The sequence below is a fragment of the Parasteatoda tepidariorum genome, chromosome 2 (genome assembly GCF_982258835.1).
Source record: "Parasteatoda tepidariorum strain Cologne lab strain chromosome 2, Ptep-v5.0, whole genome shotgun sequence".
Taxonomy (NCBI): Eukaryota; Metazoa; Arthropoda; class Arachnida; order Araneae; family Theridiidae; genus Parasteatoda; species Parasteatoda tepidariorum.
In genome coordinates, this window is record NC_141756.1 from 110,330,847 (window position 1) to 110,356,296 (window position 25,450).

At 31.9% G+C, this 25,450-nt stretch overlaps 1 protein-coding gene and 1 long non-coding RNA gene across 2 annotated transcripts; one reads left to right on the plus strand and one right to left on the minus strand.

The window, feature by feature from the left end:
• Positions 1–2,720: 2,720 nt before the first annotated feature.
• LOC147816042 (uncharacterized) lies at positions 2,721–10,724 on the plus strand. Its single transcript, XR_015431610.1, has 4 exons — positions 2,721–2,906; positions 5,162–5,282; positions 8,107–8,228; positions 9,616–10,724. It is a non-coding gene; the product is annotated as an uncharacterized LOC147816042 (long non-coding RNA).
• An 8,384-nt stretch (positions 10,725–19,108) lies between these two features.
• LOC147816043 (uncharacterized) lies at positions 19,109–25,102 on the minus strand. Its single transcript, XM_087156217.1, has 3 exons — positions 24,971–25,102; positions 22,772–22,894; positions 19,109–19,631 (listed from the first exon to the last, which is right to left on the minus strand). Exons 1-3 carry the CDS (start codon positions 24,974–24,976, stop codon positions 19,149–19,151), a joined length of 612 nt encoding a protein of 203 aa, XP_087012343.1. The 5' UTR covers positions 24,977–25,102; the 3' UTR covers positions 19,109–19,148.
• Between the last annotated feature and the right edge of the window lie 348 nt (positions 25,103–25,450).

Below are 25,450 nucleotides of genomic sequence, written 5' to 3' on the forward strand. Positions count from 1 at the left end.
ATTTCCTGCTATAATCAAAGGTTGGACATCAATAACATTTTTTTTTTCTTTCTTGCTTAAATATTTTTAATCAATCCCTAATGCGTACTTTATACGATAAAACCTCTCGGGAGCGACCACTCTCCGTTAAATGGTCGTTGATGGAGGTTCTTAGAAGTTACCTCCATTGACTTCAAAATTTTTATCGAAGGTACAGGATTTCCCCCCAAACAATTGTAATTTTAGTCAGTGTCATTTTCTTGGTGCGGAAATGCCTGTTTTGTTGGCGTCATGAAAAGACGGATCTACAAATAAAATTTAGCGTCTATAAAAATGATCCCAACTGTTATAGTTATGTGTAAAAACAATTGTAACAATAATGAATGATCAAGCTTTTTTAAATAAATAAACAATTATGTTTTTTGTTTAATTTGCATTTAATTTTACATCACAAAAATTAGCTTTAAAAGATGAGAAGAGGTTTTTGTTTTGTTTTGTTTGAGATCCTTGTTTTTTCTAAAAAGAACTTCTTTTTCTAATTTTACTTTCAACTCTAAAAGTAAATCATTGATAGCATCGTCTTTAGTGGACTGCAACATGAGGTTGTATAGTCAAAAAGAGCTCTCTAAATAAGAGCCTCACTCAAATATTTTGAATAAATTGTAATAGACTTATTTATTACGTTAAATATTTTTTCGTGCTTCCTTATTTGATATTTATTTGGTGCAGATGTTTCTCCTGTCGCCGAGAGTGGTTTTAATAGTCTTCAACGCAAAGGTTTTCTTCAACGCAAAGGGAAAAAATTCCTTGCCTCCCAAAAGTGGTCGCTATTTAGAGGTGGTCTTTTTTGGAGGATTCAGTTTTCTTTCCTTTGTTTCAAAGATTTTAAAAATACATTCTAAAGATGGTCATAACAGAAACTAAATTTTTGCATTATTTCACATGTCTCATATTTTTACACTGAATTTCCCGCAATCCCCACCGTTGATACGCATGTTTAGAACCCTTGCCAAAATAGAAATTAAAAAATTAAAGATTACGGACAGATAAAATTTTGATTTTAATAATCAAAAAAATCAAAAATAACATAAAAGCGACCAAAAAAAAGAATAATTAAATCAAAGCGTGATGAATAATTAAAAAGAAAGATACGATGAAAAAACATTAAACACACGTAGTTGAGAATAGGTGAAAGCCGATAATCAAAATCAATTGCAATTTTTATCAGGCCCTTGGTAAACACTTAGTCATGGAGCTCTAATTTCGCCAAAAAAATCAAATATTGGGTGAAAATTAGACTAATTTTTTGCAAAGTGGTGGACATTTTTCACATCTTCTTAGCGTTAAGTGTTAATAATATTTTTTGCTAGAGTCATTCGGTAAAAACGTCGTAATTTTGTTTGAAATGCCAAAAAAATATCACTAGCTGGACTTCATTGGTTATTGTCCTTTCAACAAGCGCATCGAAAAGTACCGGGTTCGATTTCCATCTCCACCATATTTGTGCCATACTGTCATTTTTCCATCGAAACTTTGATTCTCAACAGAGGGGATGGCTCCCCTGATTCGGTAGCATGATGACTTGAGCACGAAGTCGAACACTTTACGGTTGAAGAGTTTAACGAGAAGCGGCACCATGCAAACCCACTCGATCCCTACGCAGGCAGATCAAAGTGGTCACCCACCCACTTATTGACCGCAACCAGTTCGGTGTTCTACTGAGAATCACGTCTATACGATCAGTCCACTGCGGGATTTGCGGGGCAGAGCGGATTTCAGAGTTAGTCTTTGATATGAAAGTCTTGCAGAATTTGTGGCTGAATGTTATTCGTTTTTGCAGCTCTTCGGAAGAATCGAACCGTATAATCTTCTATGCATCAATCACACACGTTTATAAACGTACGGTAAAAATAAACTTTACAAATCATAATTAAAAATTTGACATTTTTTTAAATTCTTACACACATACATAAGCCGGCTTGTACGTTCATTAGAAGGAACGATTGTTTGATATAAAAACTTTGAATGTTGATCCCTTTGTTGTCGAAGTGTTTCAGTGATTTCGGGGAACGAATCTGTGTCTATATCACTGTGCTGGCTCTATGTTTCTTTGCTACTCTGCTTGATTACCTAGTAAAACTTCATCAAGCTGAACGGTACTAGAATATCGAATTGATTTGATTAATTTATTCACATGTAGATTTTTATACTCAATAAAATGAAGGGTAATAAATCCTTGTCAAATCGAAGATATAATAGCGTTAGGAAATGGTTCCCAGAAGATCACCGAAGTCACGCATCACTGGCTGCAGTCAGTGTGCGGGTGGGTGACCACTTGGATCATTCTGCGTAGAGACTAAGGGTGTGCAGTATCGGTCCTATTTAAACTGTTCTACCGTAAAGTGCTCGACTTCGCGTGCAGATCCTCGGACTACCAAAGTGAGGGTGCCATCCCCTCTGCAGATGATCAAAATTGTGAGATCATGTCTTCGGATCATCCTCGGGAATGTTTTCCAGGCCCTTGTCAGTAGCCCATTGTGCAGCTCTAGTGCGAAGTAAATGAATTAAATCAACAAAAACCAAGCTTAAAAAAGCTTATCCCAAAAAAACCGAGTACTACACACGCTCTTCATCAACAACTCAACTCAAATCAACTTTGCTGGAAAATAATCGTTATCGATATTAAGGGATATATAATACGAAGCACGGCCTTCGCTGCATGTGTGTTTTATGTAAGAGATAGACATACTGTAGTTAGTCTCATTTTAAATATCGAGATGGATACCGTGCATAATTCTTGGTCTGGTGTTATACTTTGCTCCACAGAAGTATTGTTCTAAAGGTCTTCTAGTAATAAATGTACTTCCTGTGATTACGAGATTTCTGAAGTTTGTTTATGGATTACTTTTTCTTGGAAGAACTATGAAGTAAGTTTTTATATTTTTTTAACTTTTACATGTCTTTAAAAATTTTCTAGTTTGGTGGTATGCTAGTAATTGTCAATGATTTGGTGCTGCTTTTAACAATAACTAATATACCTAGTATGATAACGTACGTTCTTGGATTGTTTATACATATTCTTTATTTTCTGATAAGATATTAGCTTTACTTAAGGTATTAGTTTTCAAATTGATTATTAGTTTAGATTAAAATTACTTGTTAAGCGATTAATCAAAACCCGTTTTATATTTTGTGTAAACCTGGATTATCATGTAGCTTAATTTCCTTTATGGAAAACAAACTATAGTTTACGAAGCAATAAATGAAAAGTTTTATGTGTTTTCTCTTTTTTTAAGCCTATAACCTAAGTATTTGCAACACTGTATTAATACCAGAAATTGTACATAGTTTTGAAACTTCGTCCTTTTTTTTTTCCTCGCCAATATCAAATTAACTTACTGTTTAAAACTTAAAACGTAATTCCCGCTCAATATTAAGAGGTATATTCATAAATTTGTATACGTTTGTATTTTATGCAATGATATTAATACGCTGTGTTAAACTGAGTTACACAATCTTTCCTTTTATCTTCAAAATAGTTTTAATCTCAATACTTTGAAATGAAGTTTAATAACTATTAGAGTATGGCAGATTTTTTTCACTAACTTACGAAGGGAAAACATGTTTAGTTAAACAAAAGCATTCTATATTGAAGGCTTCTTGTGATCAAACTATTTTTATCAGTCACACGAATTCATTTTCATTCGGTTTCGCAACCCTATGCATTTCGAGGATCGTTCCTCTCCTTCACTGTTCTTTCGTTAAAATATTTGTACAAAATTTAATTTTGTTGCGTAGTGATATAGTTAGTTTGTAGTTGCGCAAGTGCTATATCTTCTAACCGGTGAGATAAATTCAAATAAATTTTACAACTTTTTCTTTCAATAAGTCATTAAATAATAAAATATTATAGAATTTCTATATTTAATTGTGATTACTCTGCAAACTTTGCTCCCAATTCAATCTATTATTCCTGAGATAAATAATGGAGACTAACAAATTAGTCAATAGAAATTCTAACTGTAGCAATTTCCTTCAAAAAGTTAAAATTAGACTAGAAAAATAATGTAAGGATGGAAAATATTAAAATGCTGTATAATTTTCAGATTATAAATTTTCTACGGTTTTTCTGATATATCTACTAGGACATGAAATCATTAAATCTTCTGCTAATTTTAACAGATTATATTTAATTTAGTACTAAAACACTATCAGATTGTTATATATAAATTGCTGGTTGTATACATTAAATATTTTGCATTACATTGTTGGTTTATTTTAATTTTATGTCTGATATATTCATGATTTTAAAACTGTGTAAAGAAATGCGTTGTAACTTTCTAAATAGATTGTGGAGGTTACTGAGTACTTTAGAATTTCCTTCGTAAGTCAACCATGGCTAGCTGCGACATTTATCTAATTGTGTTGGGTCGTTCGGTAATTTTCTGTATTGGTCATTTTTCATGACTTCTTAAACACAGATTTTAAAAATTCGAAAATAGTGGAAATGTCATACAAACTGGAAAAGAGATTTGTCAGAAAACTGTAAAACTAGAATATTAAGTCTTTAATTTCTCCAATTCTTTTCGAAATTAGAAATGTTAATTTTACCGTATAAATAACACCAAACTCTACCATTGTCGTAGAATTAGTCTAATATTATCGATATATATAAATCATAAGTATATAACGTTCATCAGCCAACTTAACCCTTTCTAAGGTCAACAAGGGGGTATACTTACCACAAATTTTAAAGACTATAGTGAACATTTTTGCCACTTTTAATTCAGGTTTCCATTTGTTAATAACTTCAGGCTTCTTGAAGTGCGTTTGAATAAAGTTGGTAAACATTTGTTAGTTTAAAAAAAACTTATTAAAATATTAAACGCATAAATCCTTTTGAAGATTGTAGTATTGATAAAATTTATTTTATATATAAAGAAAAGTCAATAAGTTCCTAATAGATCTCGTGCTAAATATACTTTACCACCAAAAAATAGCAATTCTATAAACTAAATGAGTATTTTTTATATCAATTGCTGTTCTTAACAATTTCAATTTCAGAAATACTTTTACTTACTTTTACTAGAAATAAATTTCCCATTAAAGGGTTAAAGTGCATTACTTAAAAATATAACGCCACTGTGTACGCAGCCTAATTTCTTTTTCTTATTTGTTACAGGATCCAAGAAGTTTCCCTATAATCAATGTTTGAGACTCTACTACATAAAGTTTGAATATGCTAGATTGAAAAATCTATTCCTTGCAGAAGAATGCTGCTTATCATTATCAGATATAGACAGGTAAGCAAGTTAAGATTTATTTCGATCTACCCAAGAAATTTGTTTAATATAAACTTTTATGTATTTACTCTAGTGTAGCATTTTCATCATAAATTTGAATTATAAAACATTTTAAACATCGAATTATCTTATAAAATCAACATATTGAACGTATCACACAAGGTGAAAATGGTAATTTCGACGAAAATTGTTTATTATTCACATTAACTTTAATTTATTAGCTTTCCAAAATCTTTTAAATTTTTGATCTCCGGTATTTAGAAATGAGATAGCAATTTTTTCATGCTGATAGATTAACCGCTAACCCTTACCAATTTTTTGAGAGAAAAGTCAACATATTTTTGTCTCATTAATAAATACAAGGAAACGAAACATAATACATAACTTCTAAGTTTAAATTTTAATTTTTTATGTGTAAGAAATATTTAATTCACCATCAGTTTACTATCCCAAATCATCTCGGGCAAATGAAAAAAGTTAATATTAGTCTTCGTATATGTTCACATCTTCATGATCTGGAAACTCTTCTACATTACTTTTACTTTAGCTCACAGATCTCATTTTTAACTCTTTTCTTTTAAATAGTAATAAATGTATTACCCGTTATTGCAAGATTTCTGAAGTTTGTTTATTGGTGACTTCTTCTTTCGCGAACTCAAAAGTGAGTCTTTTTAATTCTAGCTTGTACACGTTTTTAAACTTTCAAGATTGATAGTACGCTAGTATTTTTGAATGATTTGGGATTACTCTTAAGAATAATTAGTATACCTAGTTTATTAACGTACTCGCTTGGATATTTTTAAATATTTTTCTTTGAATTTTCTGACAAGATCTTAGCCTGCTTAAAGTGTTAGTTTTCGAATTGATTATTAGTTTACAGTGTTACGCTTAATTAAAACCAGTTTTATATTGTTGTGCAAAACTGACTTATCGAATTGCTTATTCTCTTTTATGGAAAACAAACTAAAGTTTGCGAAACGGCTATTTTAAAATTTAAATTATTGCTATATTTTTAACAGCCTGTAACTTGAGTATTAGTAGCAGTTTATGAATGATTCCAGACATTGTACGTACTTAAAACATTGTACTTATTTTTTAAACTTTATCCTTTTTTCCCCTCCTAGTATTTAATTAACTTACTGTTTGAAACTTTAAATGTAATTTTCACTCATTGTTAAAAAATATTTATACCTTTTATACGTTTGTATATTTTGCGCAAGGGTACGCACTAAGTTAAACTGAGTTGCATACTCTTTCCTTTTATATTCCAAATAGATTTAATCCCAATACTTTGAAATATTAAATATTAATATTTTAGTAACGATTAGCGTATACCAAATTTTTAATTTAAGTAGCGAAAACTTGTTTGCGTAAACAAAAGCAAAATGTCTTCTATATTGAAGGCTTCTATGCATTTAATTTTGTTGTGCAGTGATATAGTTCGTAAGCATTTGCGCAAATGTATTCTAGCTGGTGTGATTAAATTCAAAGAAATTTTATCCTTTTAATTCAATAAATCGAAAAATAAAAGTTTGCAGACAAAATAATTACAATTTAAATTGAGAAATTTTACAAACTTTGGAGCAAAGTTCATCTGTGTAACTCCTGACATCAATAATGGCTACTAACGCAATGGTTAATAGAGATTGCTAACTGAAGCAATTTTCTTCGAAATTGAAAATTAAAATAGAAAGATGATAGATATCAGTGCTATATAATTTTCCGATTATAAATCTCTATTGGGAGATTCAACTGTATCCCGATAAATCTAAAAGGGCATGAAAATCGGTAAATAGCATAATTTTAGCTAAATATATTAAATAATTTCGTACTAAAACACTATCAGATTGTTATATATAAATTGCTAGTTGTATACATTAAAGATCTTGCGTACATTGTTGGCTTATTTTAATTTTATGAGCAATCTATTCATGATTTTGAAACTGTGTAAAGAAATCCGTTGTAACTTTCTAAGAATAGGTTGTGTATGACTGCGTATTTCCTTCGTAGGTCAACCATGGCTAGCTACTAACATATATCTAAAATTATGTTGGTTCGTTTGGTACTTTTCTGTAGTCATTTTTTCACGACTTGGTACTGTACACGACTGTCACGACTTGGTACTTGGTTTGGTACTGTAAACAGATTTTAAAAATTCGGGAACGGTTAAAATGTCATTCAGACTAGAAAATAAATTTGTCATTAAACTGTAAAATGAGTGAAAAAAGTCTTCTTTTTTTTAATTTCTCCAATTCTTCTCGGAATTAGAGATTTTAACGTAACCACATAAATATATAACACCGAACTCTATTGTCGTTGAATTAGTCTAATATTATCGATATATTAGTCATAAGTATACAACGTTCATCAGCCAGCGTAACCCTTTCTAAAGCCAAGGTGGTGTACTTACCACCCATTTTTAAAGACGAGGGTGAACTTTTTACCATTTTTAATTAAGGTTTCAATTTGTGAATAACTTCAGCTTTCTTGAAGTGCGTTTGAATAAAATTGGCAACCATTTGTTAGTTTAAAAAAACTTATAAAAATATATAATGCATTATTTTTGGAAGATTGTAGCACTGATGAAAATTATTTTATAAATAAAGAGAAATAAGTTCCGAATAGGTCGTGCTTAATATGCTTACCGCAAAGAAATGGTATTTTTATTAACTAAATGAGTTTTTTTTCTTAACAATTTCAATTCCAAAAATACTTTAATTTTCCTAGAAACAAGCCCATTAAAGGGTTAAATTACATTATGTAAAATATAAATAAAAGATACTCCACTGTGTACGTCAGCATAATTTATTTTTATTTGTTACAGGATTCAAGAAGCTACCTTAAAATTGTTAATTGAGACTCTACTACAGAAAGTTTGCTTATGCTGGATTGAAAAATATATTCCTTGCAGAAGAATGCTAGTTATCATTATCAGATATTCAATGGGTAAGTAAGTTAAGATTTATTTTGATCTCCTCAAGAAGTTTGTTTAATATAAATTTTAATGTATTTACTCCTGTAGCATTTTTACCACGGATTGTATTATAAAACATTTGACACATCTAATTATTTAATAAAATAAACATTTCGAAAGTATCAGACTAGGTGAAAATGGGTAATTTCAGCAAAATTTTATTATTCACACTTTATAAAAGGTTACATTTTTAATATATTGAGTATTATATATTTATATAAAGACAACATTCTCTAATTCATTTTTGTTCTTAGAATTTTCGTGCTATTTAACGGAATTTTACAAAACGCTGATTTTTATTCTTTACTCGACACGTTTTTAAAGTAAACTTTTGAATTTTGCTTTTAGATTTTGTGTAATTTTAGCGCTGAACTAAAAGCTAGGATGTAAGTGTACATTTGTTTTTATCGAGCATTAAGTATATTAAATTTTCTTTATAAATTCAATGTTGATATATTTATTTCTATTTGTCGTTTTGAAATTTAAGATTCAAATTTCTAACATTAATATAGAGATTTTGAAATTGATGCGTTACAATTTACTGTAGAACTGTTAGCATGGCATGACAAAGTAGTTTTTGATCTAGTTTCTTTTAAAAAAAATATTTCGTGCATTCTAACTTTAAATTTAATTTTAAAACACTGTTTACTAAATTTAGCCTTATAAAATTGTGCAAATCCCACCTCGGTTAGCAAGGAGCTTTTAGCTATGATCCCTCTACCGCTGCGTCATATTGAGCCCTACGTTATATTTTTCTTATCTCAAATTAATTTTCACCTTCAGTTTCTTGGTGAGGGGTATTTTTAACTTCTACTGAAAATCCGCTTAGAATGATCAGGAGACGGATGAAATTTAGTTATTCGTCACAAAGCTCTAAAATTAAAACCGTCACAAAAGTAATATTGGATTTCAGTAATCCCCGCTCACTCAAAAGTAAAAATATCGCTTAATTTCATGGTTATTTAAAGTTTTTGGAAATTGAAATTTTGACTGCAGCATTGTTACTCTCGGGGGGGGGGGGTTTCATTCGCATTTGGTTTGCATTTGCTTAAATAGATTTCTGTTTTACTCCAGCGATTTGAAAAGTACGCACATAGTTCAGTGATCCTGCGAGTACGAATTACATGTTCGGACTAATATGACCACCGTAATAAGATTTAAGAACATTTTCAGTGAAATAATGCAGACTGCGGTTTGCGTTTCAAGTGCCTACCTACAAATGGGGTTAACGGAGATCTGTGCATAATGTTAATGGTCATACTTTCCCTCGAGGCTCGGATATCAGACACTCTCTCTTTGATTAAAAGACCTATGTTAATTTTACCATAAAAGTAAGTACAGTTTATATTTTAACACTAGGCTTTGTATTGAGTACTTCACCGTCATATCGTGTCCCTGGGGACATCTTCCGAGATCTCCATTTCTGACTAGATGTCCATGTTTGCCAAAATCTTCATTACTGACTTAGTTGATATGAGGACCGAAGTCTGCCAAGATCTCCACTGCTGACCTAGTTGCCACGAGGACCGTAGTCTGCCAAGATCTCCACTGCTGACCTAGTTGCCACGAGGACCGCAGTCTGCCAAGATCTCCATCGCTGACCTAGTTGACACGAGGGCCGCAGTCTGCCAAGATCTCCATTGCTGACCTAGTTGACACGAGGGCCGTAGTCTGCCAAGATCTCCATTGCTGACCTAGTTGACACGAGGGCCGCAGTCTGCCAAGATCTCCATTACTGACCTAGTTGCCACGAGGGCCGCAGTCTGCCAAGATCTCCATTACTGACCTAGTTGCCACGAGGGCCGCAGTCTGCCAAGATCTCCATTACTGACCTAGTTGCCACGAGGGCCGCAGTCTGCCAAGATCTCCATTACTGACCTAGTTGCCACGAGGACCGCAGTCTGCCAAGATCTCCATTACTGACCTAGTTGCCACGAGGGCCGCAGTCTGCCAAGATCTCCATTACTGACCTAGTTGCCACGAGGACCGCAGTCTGCCAAGATCTCCACTGCTGACCTAGTTGCCACGAGGGCCGTAGTCTGCCAAGATCTCCATTACTGACCTATTTGACAAGAGGGCCGCAGTCTGCCAAGATCTCCATTACTGACCTAGTTGACACGAGGGCCGCAGTCTGCCAAGATCTCCATTACTGACCTAGTTGACACGAGGGCCGCAGTCTGCCAAGATCTCCATTACTGACCTAGTTGCCACGAGGGCCGTAGTCTGCCAAGATCTCCATTACTGACCTAGTTGCCACGAGGATCGTTCCCTACCAAGATGGTCTACTTTAGTTGCCTAGTCGTCACGACATAACATAAGCGCTGACTGTACATTACTTCAACTAAACAAGAGGTTTATTTTATATTCTCCTTGAAATTCTACTGTTATTTTATGGATATTTAAATTTCTCCTCTTCTAAGAATGAGCTATATATTTTTAATTAAATCTAAATCCATACTCGTACGTTATATGCATTTTTAAGTACCTTTTTCTAAAATTTATTTCAAAGCTTTTTTAAGCATACAAAAAATGTAAATCTTAATATTCTTTTTATTTATCATACATAAGTTTTTATTCATTAATAATGAGTCATATTTACACATTAAATATCTAAATTAGTTGCAGTTAGTTTTAGTCTTTTCAAAAAGGTCGCACCTTCTCAAATATCTCGGCTGTGTATTATATATACGTACTGTTAATAGTCTTGAAATTTTTAAGGCAAGCTTATTGTTAGCTATTATTCGTTATCAGCTATGACTTAATATTTAAGAGAAATTAACTTTCAACGCTAAAGAACTAATTTCAATTTTTTGGTGTTTTTGCGTTAAACTGTAAAGAGCTGAAATCTAAAGTTTTAATATTGAAAGGAATTTTTTGAGTGCCAGTTAAAGTTGCGTTTCAAAGTATTAAATTCAGGGAATTAAAAATCAATGTACTTTCGCCAGATTCTCCGACTGAGCATGTTTATATAAATAGAACATTAGATCAAATTTTTTGGTATTACTAATTCTTAAATTATCCCTTCTCCACTAAATACGTTATTAGATACGTGTTTCAGATTAAAGAATCGGTTGAAGTAAATGTGCTAGTTTCAAAATCCACGTTTAAAATACACTTAATCAATTTGAAAATTTAAAGCATAACTTGAGTAAAAAATGATTTAATGAAACGTTTAATTGATAAAATTCACAACTCCAAATTTATGAAAATATACTAAAGTAACTCTCAAATTTGTTTTAATTTTAACAAATCAATGTGAGCAGGGGAAAATCGGTATAATTAAACTCTCATTTTAAATTTCAGAACTCTTATGCAGTAACGTGATGTTTGGATACCAAAAAACAATATGCATTATCGCACATTTTGTTACCTAAATAAAGCAAACTATCAAATTGATAGCATTGAATAAATCCTACCTCATTAGTAATGTATTATTAAGTACCAGTTTTAGTATTTAAGGTAACGTGTATACTGTTCCAAGTAACATTTTTATATGATAATTTCAGAATCTTCCTGTGTAATCATCGCTTATATTATTTAAAACCCTTAAGGCTTAAGACTCGCTGTCGCATCAAAACTCCACATTTTTCAAAATTTCCTTTCGCCCTAATTTTTTCCTCCAATGGCAGGCACTGAATTTGAGTCTTTGCCTATACTATGCCAGAATTGTTGCTCATTTCGCGTTGCCCAGTGGGCACCTGTGAACCAGTCATGGAGGCGAGCAACATTGCCCGCGCCACACTGCCACAAACCCGTTTATAGGGTGGGCCACATTCACACACAACAGAGGACAACACACAGAGAGAACCATCCATGCCCAGAGCGGGATTCGAACCCGCAGCCTATGGCTTCGCAGTCAGGCACGCTAACCGCCTGGCCGGCTCGCCCTAATCATAGTGTACCTCAATTGAAAACGCATAATGTTGAATGTTTGTCGTGTTAATACTAGTCTTGTTTTTTATCTGCGTATTTATAAGTGTGTTAGGATAAATTACACTAAACAAACGTATCTAAATTTATAATTTTTCAAGCATTTCTGTTGTATCTATAGGCAATAACAACTCTACGTATTCTATTAATTAAAAACATTAATGAGAACTATATCAAATTTAAGAACGAAATGATTAAGAAAAATTTAAACGTAACTGTTTAGTAATTAAGTTTTAAAATCTGTAGTTTAAAATAATTATACTCATTCTCTCCTACAATGAATTAGACAGGTAACAAATTTGATAGTAACAAATATTTCAACTTGTCAGGTGATTTCTTACGTTAAACGGAAATTATATTTCTGATAAAATATATTTTTAGAATTTCGCTTCCACAAAACTAGTCCTGTTTTTTAATCTTATTTCTCTGACGAGTCTATTTGCATAACGAAAATCTTTAAATGGATATGCCTCAATTTGCTTCATCTCAACTCTAAATACTTATAGCATTTTAATGATACATTTTGAGCTCCCAAAAGTATCTGTTCAACTAAAAACTTCAACACTGAACAATATTTATTACAGATGATTCAGTTTAATTGTGAAACGGGCTATGAGTATAGCAAGTGATAAAAGGATATATTAAAAAGTAAATATAAATTTAGAAAATTTTTGAATTTTCCCTTTTTTTAATGCAAATATGCCGGGATGAGCAAATTTAAAGCAGTTCATGCTTAAGGAATTTCGTTATGCATTCATATTTTTTTATACATTAATTCTGGCTAATTACTAACATACGACTAACTATAACATATATTTTAATCACAAACTAACATTGATTCATTGACTCGGCGGTTGAATAAGTTTAAACAATGGGGCACAATGACGCGATATAAGATATTAAAATTTTTATAAATTAAGAAGCACTAAAATTTTTTGTTATTAAGGTTATGAAATAAAGCAGTTTCGAATAATCTTCAGTTATAAAATATAAAATAGTAAAATTCACGCGTAGAGAACGTTTAGAAATATTTTGGAAACAAACTAATTTTATTAAAATTCAGCTTTGTTCGAATTTTTAAATTTCTAATCCTGATGAAATATTGCAAAACCGGTAAATTAAAGATGTAGACAGCGGAGTTTTAAAAACGTGGATCTGTTATAATAAGTATTAACAAAATCAAATTTAAATTTGTATTTTTAAACTAAAACAAATTTTTAACTCGGTTGACATTTAAAAAAAAACTAGCGACTTCTACTATGACTGGAAAGCTTATGGTACTTATACCAAAGGAAACTAAAATTAATAAAATAAAAAAACATAAAAATTGAACTTGACAGCTTTAATTTTGAAAATCATTTCTATTAGACACACCCTAAACAATAGCCTGAAACTATCTCGTTTCTTACCTCAAACTTCTGATTTATATTTTTTTTTCGCGGTATTTCTGGGAAATTGTAACTAAAGGGTAACGTTTAAAATTTATCGCAAATTTTAAAATATTCCATATATCAATCTTTTTTCATCCAATGTTACATTAGTCAATACATACGCAAGTGAATTGTTAAATGGTCACTTATGCGCAATTAAGGGAAGAAACTTTTTTTCGAATGGCAGGCACTGAACTTTATTCGTTTCGCCTTAGAAGATGCCAGAGTTGTTACTCATTTCGCGTTACCCAGTGGACACCTGTGAGCCAAAGTCACGGAGGGGAGTAACATTGCCCACGCCACACTGCCACAAACCCGTTCATAGGGTGGGCCACATTCACTCATCACACACAACAGAGGACAACACAAAAGAAACATCCATTCCCAGAGCGGGATTCAAACCCGCGGCCATTGGCTTCGAAGTCAGCGAAGTCAGGCGCGCTAACCGCTGCTCGGCCGGCTGAGGCTTGTAAATATACTTGTCAACTTGTCAACTAATCAAATAAACTTGTTAAAAGATACATAGCTGAAATTTTTCTCAGATTTAACTCTTATGCAGAATTTTATCACAAGTGATTAAATTCGGATGGGGGATGCACGGCTCCAAATGTTTAATTCCTCAACCTGATGGGCCTAGTTAAGTGATATTTTAGGTCGACGAAGTAACTTAAACCTTAATTACCAATTTAAATAGTTTGCAGAATAATTATCAATTTAAATAGTTTGCAATAGTTTGTATAAGTAGTCTCTCTTGTAATATTAAACTAGTTTCATAATAGATTGACTAAGTATGATTTATAAGTAAGCTAGGTCCTGCATCTGGAGCAGTCTATCCACAGTATGAATCTGTTCTAACCAGGTTTTCAACATCCTGGAAAGAAGTCGGCACATTTTAAAACTTTTATAGCCATTAAAGGATAATGAATTCTAACTGTTAGGCATAACGCAATGAGGAACTTCGTCTAATCTAAAACGAAAAAAGTGGGTACTCGACAAATTAGTTTTCGATGCACGCATGGTAGAGATTACTAAAAAAGGTTCCTTACAAAATTAATCATTTCAGAATGCAGAATATCCCACAGTCTGATAAAAGAATATACTTTAATTTCGAAAATAAATCATAACGTCCTTAAAGGTCCAAATTATAGAATTTACTTTATAAATAAATTTAAATTTAAGTTAGATGGCAAAATTGGAACGTGAATTAAATAAAGTCTATTCGAAAATTTAAAACCATTGGAGTTGTGAATGATTTAACTTAGTATTGCTACAAGATTTATCCAAATTCAGGATAACTTATAACTATTTAAAATATTTTTTAAGAAAATTTAAATCTTTCAGAGTATATATGTTTCTAATAAAAAAAAAATAGGTATTTAGTAAGTGTTTACATGTTTTAAAATAGATTCCACGTATTTACGTATAACCTAAATGTTGCCAATTTAAGATTCCAAAAATCTGAGTTTGGTGCTACGTAAAGCAAATATACATATAGAATATGATTCAAATGAGTATTTTAAAAGTTCTTGAACGCATATTTTTAAATCTAGCAAGCTCTGTAATTGTATCAGTATTTTTCTCAAATTCCCGTGCAAAAGTACTGCAAATATAGGTTCTTAGTCGGAGAAGTCTATTCAAGTTTTTATCAGAAATTTGCCAATTTGAAAAAACGCCGAAGCAATCCACGAGGTAATGTATAAACTTTCTGAATGTGTTCATTTTTAAGTCTTTAACAGTAAAATTTTGAACAATTTTTCTTATTCTCATAGTAAGTTGCGATTGCGCTTAATACTTCGATAAGAGTTAATGATAACAATAAGCTTGTAAGATTAAAACTTGACCGTATGAAATGCAGATTTGTAAATTCTAAAATATAGATTTTGTAATCCCTAAACTCATTTTCGTTCTACCCTAAGCTGAACATTGTTAACAGACGAGAAATAGTCTATGCAAATTTAAATGAAATGTTAGAGATAATACGAAATGTTAACTATCTTTTGGGATAGCTAACTGTTTTGTTTTCTATGAAGTAAAATTTCTACGAAATTCTAATTCTACGCTGTTAACATTCCTTCCACCCAGGTAAATTTGGAAATTCTAAATAGAAATTGCGGCTATAGCATTATATAGTTCTAGAGAGCAAAATTTAAACCTAGTTGCACGTATTTATCAATAAACTTCAATTAAAAGACAGCTCAATGAAAAACAGCCAGTATTAGCGCGATTATAGTCGATGATATAGCAGGTCTACGCAATTTGGGGACATCTATCTGCAGCATAAGTGTGCAAGGGTGAATCGGAAGTTTCGGTATGTTCTAGACTAGAGCCCCTGAATTAGACAGGCCGACTTATCATTCATTTTTTGAGCAAAGAGCTAACATAAGCACATAACATAACTAATACTAACATAACGTTAACTTGCTAACTTGTTTGCTCCAATATTGCTTGATAGGTCAGCTCTGATAGTATAGGAGCCTTATTCTAGACTAGTGTGGAATATGACGCGGAAGTGGAAGACGGCCGTTCTGCTTTCTCGTCATGTTTCACACTCGTCCAGCCGTTTCGGAACTTCTCGATTCACTCTTTTGTGGAGGATTAGTATCCTCGTACTGTGTAGAGACCTTAAATCTTTAACGGTAGTGTGTATTGGTTTAAGAACTCGAAACAAGCTATTTATGTATTCATTCAGCATAGACACTTAAACAGAATAGTTAAGAAGAGTTCCCTTTTTGATTTATTTCGCTATATTGATCGTGTGTTCAACAGAACTCTGTTTTTTAATTGTAGTAAAAATTAGATCAATAGCAGTAAGTCTTCAGAATTTATAAGCCAGCCGAAAGAGAAAAAATCCGGTTAAAAATTTTTAAAATTTCGGAAGAGATTACTTACTTTTTCTCTGCCTTTTAATTTTGATAAACTGTTACATTTAACTTAAAGTAAAAAGTAATACTAGTTTTCATCAAAATTGTAGTCTAAAGTTTAAATTTAAAAACTAAGCGCTAAATGTGCACAAATCTGCTTTTCATACATAAATTTTCAAAAACTAATGAATAGTTTCAATTTCAAAAGAAACTTTTTAATTCTGAAGTAAAAGCGTTTTGAAATGTTAAATTTGTTTTCTTTTTTGAGACGAAATTTTTAGAATGACAAAATTGTTTAATTTCAATTAAAAATTGTAATGTATTCAGGCTTAATAATTAAGGCTCATTCTTTATGTATTGATGCAGATTTTTACAAGGGGAATTTTCAATATAATCTTACATTATGCAATTCAATATCCATTTTACTGTTTGATACCTCAATGTATTCTTTAAGAAATCCATGTTAATGAATATTTCATTTGATGTAAAATGTTCAGTTTATGTAAAAGGCTGTGTAAATAAAGCGATAGCTTAATATGAAATGTTGCTTAAGCTCCATTGTTATTAGAGCTCCATGTAATTAAGGAAGGTGTTTAACACTAATATGTAAATGAGGGGAAACATGTAATGTCAAAATGTAGTTTTGAATATTTATGTATTACAAAATGTTCTTTTTAATAAATATTTGTTACACTAAGTGGTTAGTTTAATATTTCTTATACATAAGAGTTTCTATTTATTCCAGACTGAAATAAGTTAATGCCTCTGAAGTGGTAATTTAAAACTTAAGGGTTTGGTAAATTTATCTTCAGGTTTTACTTAAAATTTACAAGGAAATAATAGGATTGTAGTTGGATTTATCTATAATTACTTTACGGATAGTTATAGCTACGGATAGTTAATTCAGTTTTGATGAAATCTAGATTTGCTTTGACTAAGTTTAACGTTGGAACACTAGTTTTAGAAATATTTAGAGCCATTTTCATATCTGTCAACATTTACTTTACTCTTAAAACATTTAAAGAAGTGCTTTCCTAGTCTTGGTGAGAAATCAAATTTTATTAACTAGACATAAACTGCAAAAATTTCCTCATCAAGAATGAAATATTTTTTACCAATATAAAAACTATTTTGAAGATGTTTTTTTTTTCTTCATCCCTCTAAGAATTAAATCCGAAATTTAAATATATGGCTTGCCTGTTTTGGAGACTAGTGTAACCCCCAAAAGTGTTCTTTGCCTTTTGACGTTATTGTCATTGCCTTTTGAATTTTAATTAAACAAATGTTTTCAAAATTTTTTTCCGTATTAAGGTCAAAACTGTGAAAATTAATTTAGAATTTTAATTTATGATTATGAAATAGAATCCGGTGTCTTTTATTTTTCTACGGCGTTTTGCCTCCTTGTCGACTGCATATATTCTGAATATTTTTTTCTGTAAGTGTAATGTTTAGTAAAGTATAGTTTTTGTTGCAAAATTCCTTCGCTATTCTATTGGGAAAATTTGATTTTTCCGATTCTTGAAAAGATCAAAAGTAACTCTGAACTATTTAATGTCCTTAACCATTCAAAAATAAGGGGGGGGGGAATTTTTCATCCACACTCTGCACTCCACTCTTCAAAAAAATATTTTCAGAAGAAAATTTGTATTACAGCCGACATTTTAGTTTCTGAAAAATTAAAATTTTCACCCCACTAGCTTTTAACCTTTTCAAGAATATCATACCACTTAGGGTAGAATAACATTTCCCAAATATTCATAAGCCTTCGTCTTATACTGTTTAAAATACGCAGACTCTTAATGTGAGAGATATAGAAAGATGACCTAAATATATTCATAGATCGCTAAACGAATATTTATGAATTGCGTTATGAACTTATTAAATAGCGTGAAAATGAGGCAGTTCAAGCTATATCTCCACTTAATATTGATCCATAATGTTCAAACTAAGCCAGGTATTATATTACAGGGTTCTATAGTACCCTACCAAAGGAAATTGCGGACCCCCTAATTGGCCTATAATGTGTACCTCCTATAGGTATGTTTAAGATATAATAGTGTATCTCGTGCATGTTTCAGTGACGTTATTTTTTTCATGATGAATCCATTGCCATTAGTGCATAGCCTTGTATAGTATAGTTGTTAGTTTATGGCCCATTAATTATACCAGGAGTTGTAACTTGTCTCCGCCCCCATCACTTGGTATCCGACGATACTATTTTTGGGAGAAGGATGTGAACAATCCTGAAACAAGGTTGCTATTTGGCGATCGCATGACAAAAATAGTTATTTCGCAATCTTTATGTGCACTTTTTTAACATTAAATATTTCATAAATTTGATATTTCTCTCTTTTGAGTGAATAGTTTGTCCTTTTTGAGACATTTTGCTGCTATATATATTTAATTAGCTAGAGTAACGAAAGGTATAAGAGCAGATGTTAAAGCGAAGTAAGTAACTGAAAAAGAATTCACTGTTTACTTTTGGCACGCATTAAGGGTTCTCAATTTCAAGCTCGGAGACTTTTCTCCTCTTACTTCCTCGCCGAAATTAACTCTTCGTCCGAGGAAGTAGAATTAGGTGCCATCTCTTGGGGAACGAACTATAGTATATATTTAGACATAACAATCTAATTAAATTCAACAACTTTAATAATTTCTTCTACAAAAGCTCTTAATAATTATAAGAGTAGCCACCATACTGTCCAGACACCATCACTCTTGCACTTCCAGGCTGTTGAGGAGTGTTTGCAGCAACGGGGTAGGGTGCTGATGCAGAAGCTGCAAATTGTAATGGTTGGCTTCCGAAGGCAGGAGGTGCATATTGGGGTTGGACAGGAGGCACTCCCGGAATGTTGCCATTTGACTCTGGAACAGATGCTGCTTCTGGCCCGGGATACGTCATGAGGGTGGGAGTGTCTTCTTTGAAAACAATGACGGATGCTGGTTCTCTTTCGTCTACTCCTGGTTCCGTTGATTTGAGCTCAGCACGGAAGCCATTTTCGTCTACTACGTAGTTAACGATTCTGACCAGGCCCTCGTTGTTCGTGTAGCCGTATGTGCCGAATTTGCGACCGAATGCATCACCCCTCTCACGCCTGAAGGTCCCGCCCTCATTGTGTCCCTCGTTGTACCCATAGTCGTAGTTGCCCTGGTTCTGCAATGAAAATGAAATTTCAATAGAATACATTACAATCTAAAACAAGTAACGAAACAAATGTAAATAGAACAGCTTATCGCGATTAGAATACGCGATTTCCTTACTCATGCAGTTTCCTCTCCGTAACCATGATATTCAAAAAGTTTGCCTTTTCCTTCCGCCATTATAGTTTGTCTAAAGTAAGAACTCCCCTAGCCATTCGTCTTTACCCTTGGTGGTAACTATGGTAATAAGATATAACTATTTCCTGTAGGAGTGTGGTGTCATTGTTTAGGTCAGGTTTTGGTTTAGGTCGGCGAGCGAAAGGGTACCTTTTTCTTCGGTTCTATTGTGTTAACTTTAGAGTGACAGCAACCCTCCCTGAAATATGCTATTCTTGTTTCTATAGCAGAGGACTGTGTCAGACTTACAGTACCTGGCCAAATAATTAGACGCACTGTAAGATTTTATGTAAAATCTTAATTATCTGGTGATACAATACAGCTTTATTGTTTTTTTGTGATCTTGTTTACTTTCGTGTATCCAATTTGTTAAATGAGACGATATATAATATAAATTTGACGATAGGATACATTAGACGATATATTATATAAATATAGAATGCTTATTATATCAGGTATTAGCATATATTATAATAATTGGATCAAATTATTAGACGCATTGTGGTTTGTTAATAATTACATGTTTTGCACGATACAATACTTTTATATTTAAACATAAATGTAATGGGTTTTTATTCAGGAGATTTTTTATAAACTTCCTATTTGTATTTATTTCTAACGCATTGCAATGTTAACCCATTGATACAGGAGCGTAAACAAGTGCAAACCGGTTTCATCCGAGTAAAAACAATACAGCTGCATAGTATCACCTGACAATTAAGATTTTACATAGAATCTTATAGTACATCTAATGGTATGGACAAGGACTGTAGTATCAGGGGGGAGTTCTGACCGTAGACAAACTATACACTCCCAATTCTTACTAAAATATATGACCATGGGTACGAAGCAAAATTGTCTGCAGCCACGGTTACGGAGAGGAAAAAAGTGTGGAGAGTAGAGAAATCGTGAGACCTTGTAACGTCTATTTTCCAAGAGTAAAAGTAGATAAGCAAATATTTGTTATGCAGAATTGTAAATTTCTTTTCGTTTCACTCTTATTTAAAACTATTTAACGTAGATTTAGTTTAAGATTCTAAAATTAAAAAATTTTAAAATGATAGAAATTAGTTTCTTAGCATTTAAACCTGATAATCTTTCGTTTCATTAACCTGATCTTTTTAAGTTGTAACATTTTCGGTTGCTGAAAAAAACTTGCCCATGTCGACTGTATGCGTTTTTTGCAAAAAATTTAATTTGATAGTTAATACAACTTGTTGAAAAGTAAGTAAAACTTATTTACCGTGTAATAATTGTTAAACAATTGCGAAATTTCTTGGTCTTACAGTGTTACATAATAATTAATATAATGCATTTATTTTATAATCTTACTGGAGGAACAACACTTTTAGTTGTTTCTTAATAACAGTCTAAAGTATTCTCTAGTTTTGTAATAATTTCTCTATTTTGAATAATAATAACAATGTAAATAAGCATAACAGAGAACAATATTAAGAAGGTATTATAAATGAGGTTTACTATTATATACCGTAAATAAAAACTATGAATAATTTAGAGAATGTTTATGATAAATAATTTCGACTCTTATTCCGATTATATATTTAGAATTTGAGAACAGAAGTTATAGTGTTGCAACTGAACAGATTTCATCGTAATTTTATAGGATTTGATTAAACCGTTCTAAAATATTTGTAAATTTTTTATCATAAGTTTTTTTTAAATTTTGTAAATAAAAATTTACTTGAAACTTTATAAATAGTTTCTGATATTACTTAATCTTCACTTTGAAGATATTAGATAAATATTTAAATTCCAAAATCGAAATAGTCTAATAAAACATGAAATATTGTTTTAAATTTGTTTTATAAAAATTATAACCATAATATTAGCAAGTGACTGAGCCAGTTAGTATATTACGTCAAACACAACTGCAATTACAACAGATAAAAATAATATATCATCATGTCAGAGACTTAGCTATTTTAGAGCCTATTTTTATTTCAAAAGTTTGATATATTGGGAGTGCAAATTAGTTCGTTCCGCTTTTTTCGTGGTTAAAAATGCATTTATTTCAGAACAAAAAGAATGAACAGATTGATCAAAGTATTGTCCTTCACTGGCTACTACTTTTTTCAACCTATCAGGCAATTCCATATCGAAAAAATGTCTCTTCTTTTGAGGCGATCCAAGTTAGGAATCAATTTTCCATTTTTGCAAACGAAGTGAACCGGTGATCTACAAAATCATGCTGCATCCGTCGGAACAATCAGTAATCAGAAGGAACAATGTCCGGCGAATACTGCGGGTGCGGTAAAATATCCCTCTTGAGCGCTTCCAAATAATTTTTTATGACTTTTGCGACATGAGACCGTCATCATGCAGAAGATTAACTTTGTAATGACTCCGGCTGTTTTTCTCGTAATGCACGGCTTGAATGAATCAATTGTAGCCTATACCGATCTCCCGTAATCGCCAGGTTGTAGCAGCTCATAGTATGCAACTCCACTCACCATTCTTGAAACGTCGAAACCATTCCCTACATAATTTATCAGTTGGAGCGTTGTCACCATAAACTTCTACAAGCATTTGATGCCCTTCAGCTGCACTTTTCTTAAAATTAAAGCAGAAGTATAAAACCTCCTTCAAATACTGCTTAGTTAACACAAAATTTGACATATTCAACAAATTAAAAAACAGGGTTTTTGTATGAAACTCAAAGCGATATAAACTTAATATTATTTTGACAGGTGTCTAACCTCTCTGAAACCACCGAAACCAGCTGTCACTATGAAGCATTCATAACTACCAGAGCCATCTTTTAAAAACGGACCGAACTAATTTGTACTACCAATATTTACTGTTGACAGAACAGAGAAAATAATATGCGGAGGTAGAAGTTTCCGGACCTTCCTTTTTAATAAATTAACCCTATCATTTGATAATTTCTGCCCTATGATAGACTGTACGATACAGTAGAACGACAGTTACATGAAGTTATTTTGATATATTACTTACGTCGTTTCTATGGTATTGAGTAATCGATGAAGTTCCGTCAAGTCTCGTTGTTGCCATAGATGAATCGAACTGCGATTGGGCATAACTCAAAGACAGCACAATTGCAAGCACGGCTGCAAGAATCTGCAAAAGAGAGCCATTTTTAATAGCACCAAACAAATTACTTAGTGGTAGTTGCTTTCAAAATTTAGAAATAAGAAAACGTAATGTGCGGAATAATCTGGTTCAGTTTACAAACATTATTGGCTTCCATGAAACAGCTTATACATATTTATTAAAATAATACTCTGCTTTAACTCCACTAGATTAAAAATAATTAGAAATTTAGATTAATTTAGATAGACATTAAAAAATATTATTTGCTTTCATATTAGTTAAAGAGCTTTATAAACTGCTTGTTTAGCCCACAATCCCCCACAATTGTGTTTTTCAAAAATGGGTTCCGCACTTTTAGTGTTCGATTCGAATGATATAAAACTTAAAACCTAATAATTTTTGTTGGTTACCACTGCAACTTCAACAAGAAAACTGTTTTTAATTTTCTCATATGTTGGTTTCTATAAAAACTCGTTAAATATTTAGCGATTTAAAGCGAAAAGTTGATTCTTATTATTACTTACGAATTTTTAAGAAATCATTTCGCATTTGTTACTTTCGCCACGTGTAATTCTGTATTCAGATATACTTTTTCTAAGTATAATTATAAAAGGGTAACTGTATATCTTTATCCTAAAATGGTGTATAATAAATAGATGTTGTGCGATTACTTGCATTATATATACTTCGCTAAATTCTGAAAATTTTTGCTTTTAAAACTTTATTAAATATCTCTGTAATCAACATCAGAATAAAGATGGCATTGAGTAAGAGATAAATAAATAACTTATCTCCCTCTCTCTCTAGAGTAGTCCCCGAAACATATTTTCTAAGGGAGGGGAGGGGGAAATAAAATTAAATTACACAGTCACAAAGAATCTTTAAATTTCACATGTAGGGAAAAGAAACTTATTAAATCCTGAAAAATATAAATTACTTTTTTACCTTTCTTGTTTTTTTTAAATTTTTCGAAGAATTTAAACAGAGGATAATTCATGAAAAAAAATTTGTTTGAAATATTGAGGCTGACATTTAGATGAATGCAAATATTCTATTGTAATTACTAAATCAATAAATATATTAGGGGGACCGGAAAGCAATGTCGTTTCGGTGCGTTTGATTATTGTTATCAAGATTTTTTTTAAATCAATAATGTATCCACCCTCGTTAGCAACAACCTTTCAAAGCCGGATTGAAAATGAATGGAAATGGATCGAAAAAAATGACTTGGTTTTAAAAGCTAGCGAATATTTAATGGACCGAAACGACATTATTTTCCGATCCCCCTAATATTTAACATCTTAAAGTGAGATTTTACTGAGGAAGAAGACATTTTCATGGAATTAAAGGAAATATAAAGATTAATGATGAAAATATTAAGTTAAAAATAAGGCTACCGTACTCTCATTTTTTCTGTATGGTGCCGAATGCTGTAGTCCCCGGAAATCAGAAAAAGAAAAACTTAAAATTTTCAAAAAAAGTTACTTACAAATAATACTAAAAATCTTTTGGCCCAATAGTGTAACAAATGAAGACCTTTTGACAATAGCTAATATCCCATCTGTTAATGAAGAAATTTTGACTCGGTCATATACTAAAAGCAGATAGAAACAATCCTGCAAATGTTGCAAGCTCATGGGAACCTGACGGAGAGAGAAAAAGAGGGAGACCGAGACTAACATAGCAAAGACGCATGAAGGAAGATCTTAGTAGAGTAGGATTAACTGGAAGAGAAGAAGCGCGTTGCTTGTCCAAAGACAGAAGTGTGTGAAGAAAAAAACTCGAGATCTTATGTGCCAGTTCAGCACGAAAAGGATAAGTAAGTGAGAAAGCGAACGACATTCATAGAATTTCTTCTTCTTTGTTAATCAAGGACCATATCACGTGACTTTTCTAGCCAATAAGGTGCTGCTGGCATCAGAGAAAAAGGTTTTCGAACTTTATCATCTTATCTTACATAGAAATACACAAATTAATTAGTTGTTTGTTACATTTTACTTATTTGTTTATATAAGTTCCAAAACTAGTAATAAAAATAGATACGTTACACTATCGAACAAAAATGGGATTTTTCGTTCTTTGCAAAACGTGAATTTTACTCACCTTCATAGTTGGTCTGTAGAAGAATTGTTGGAATGAGAAATTTTGACGTTTTGTGTGGTGAATGTAAGGATTTCCTTACCTTATATACATAAGATGGTGCATAAGATTGGCAATAGACAGAATGATTCAAAACTTGTTTCGAATTTAGGACTTTAGTCAACACTCATCATTCTTTAATCGCCTCTTACATATCACTTATAATTAAAACTTGGAGATTAGAAGGCATTCTTAGAAGGAAATTTCTGCTGTCTGTCGTAATGCTCTTATGAGAACATTATTTCGAACTTAATATCTTCTTCATTAAAAAGTACATCGCTATTTTTTTCCACTTTCGATTGTGTGAAAAATATGTAAAGTTTAACATAAAGGTATTAAATATAGTTATTGTGATTTCGTAATAACAATGAAATATTTGCTTTCATTGTTGCTTACTTTTTATGTAATCTTTTCTTTTTAAAGATTTTTTTAATTAGTGAAAAT

What these genes read in the sequence shown, in the direction of transcription:
- LOC147816043 (XM_087156217.1), bottom strand. An exon ending in CTCAATACCATAGAAACGAC is followed by an intron (nt 19,632 to 22,771) that starts GTAAGTAATATA and finishes TTTTCATTGCAG; the next exon opens with AACCAGGGCAACTACGACTA.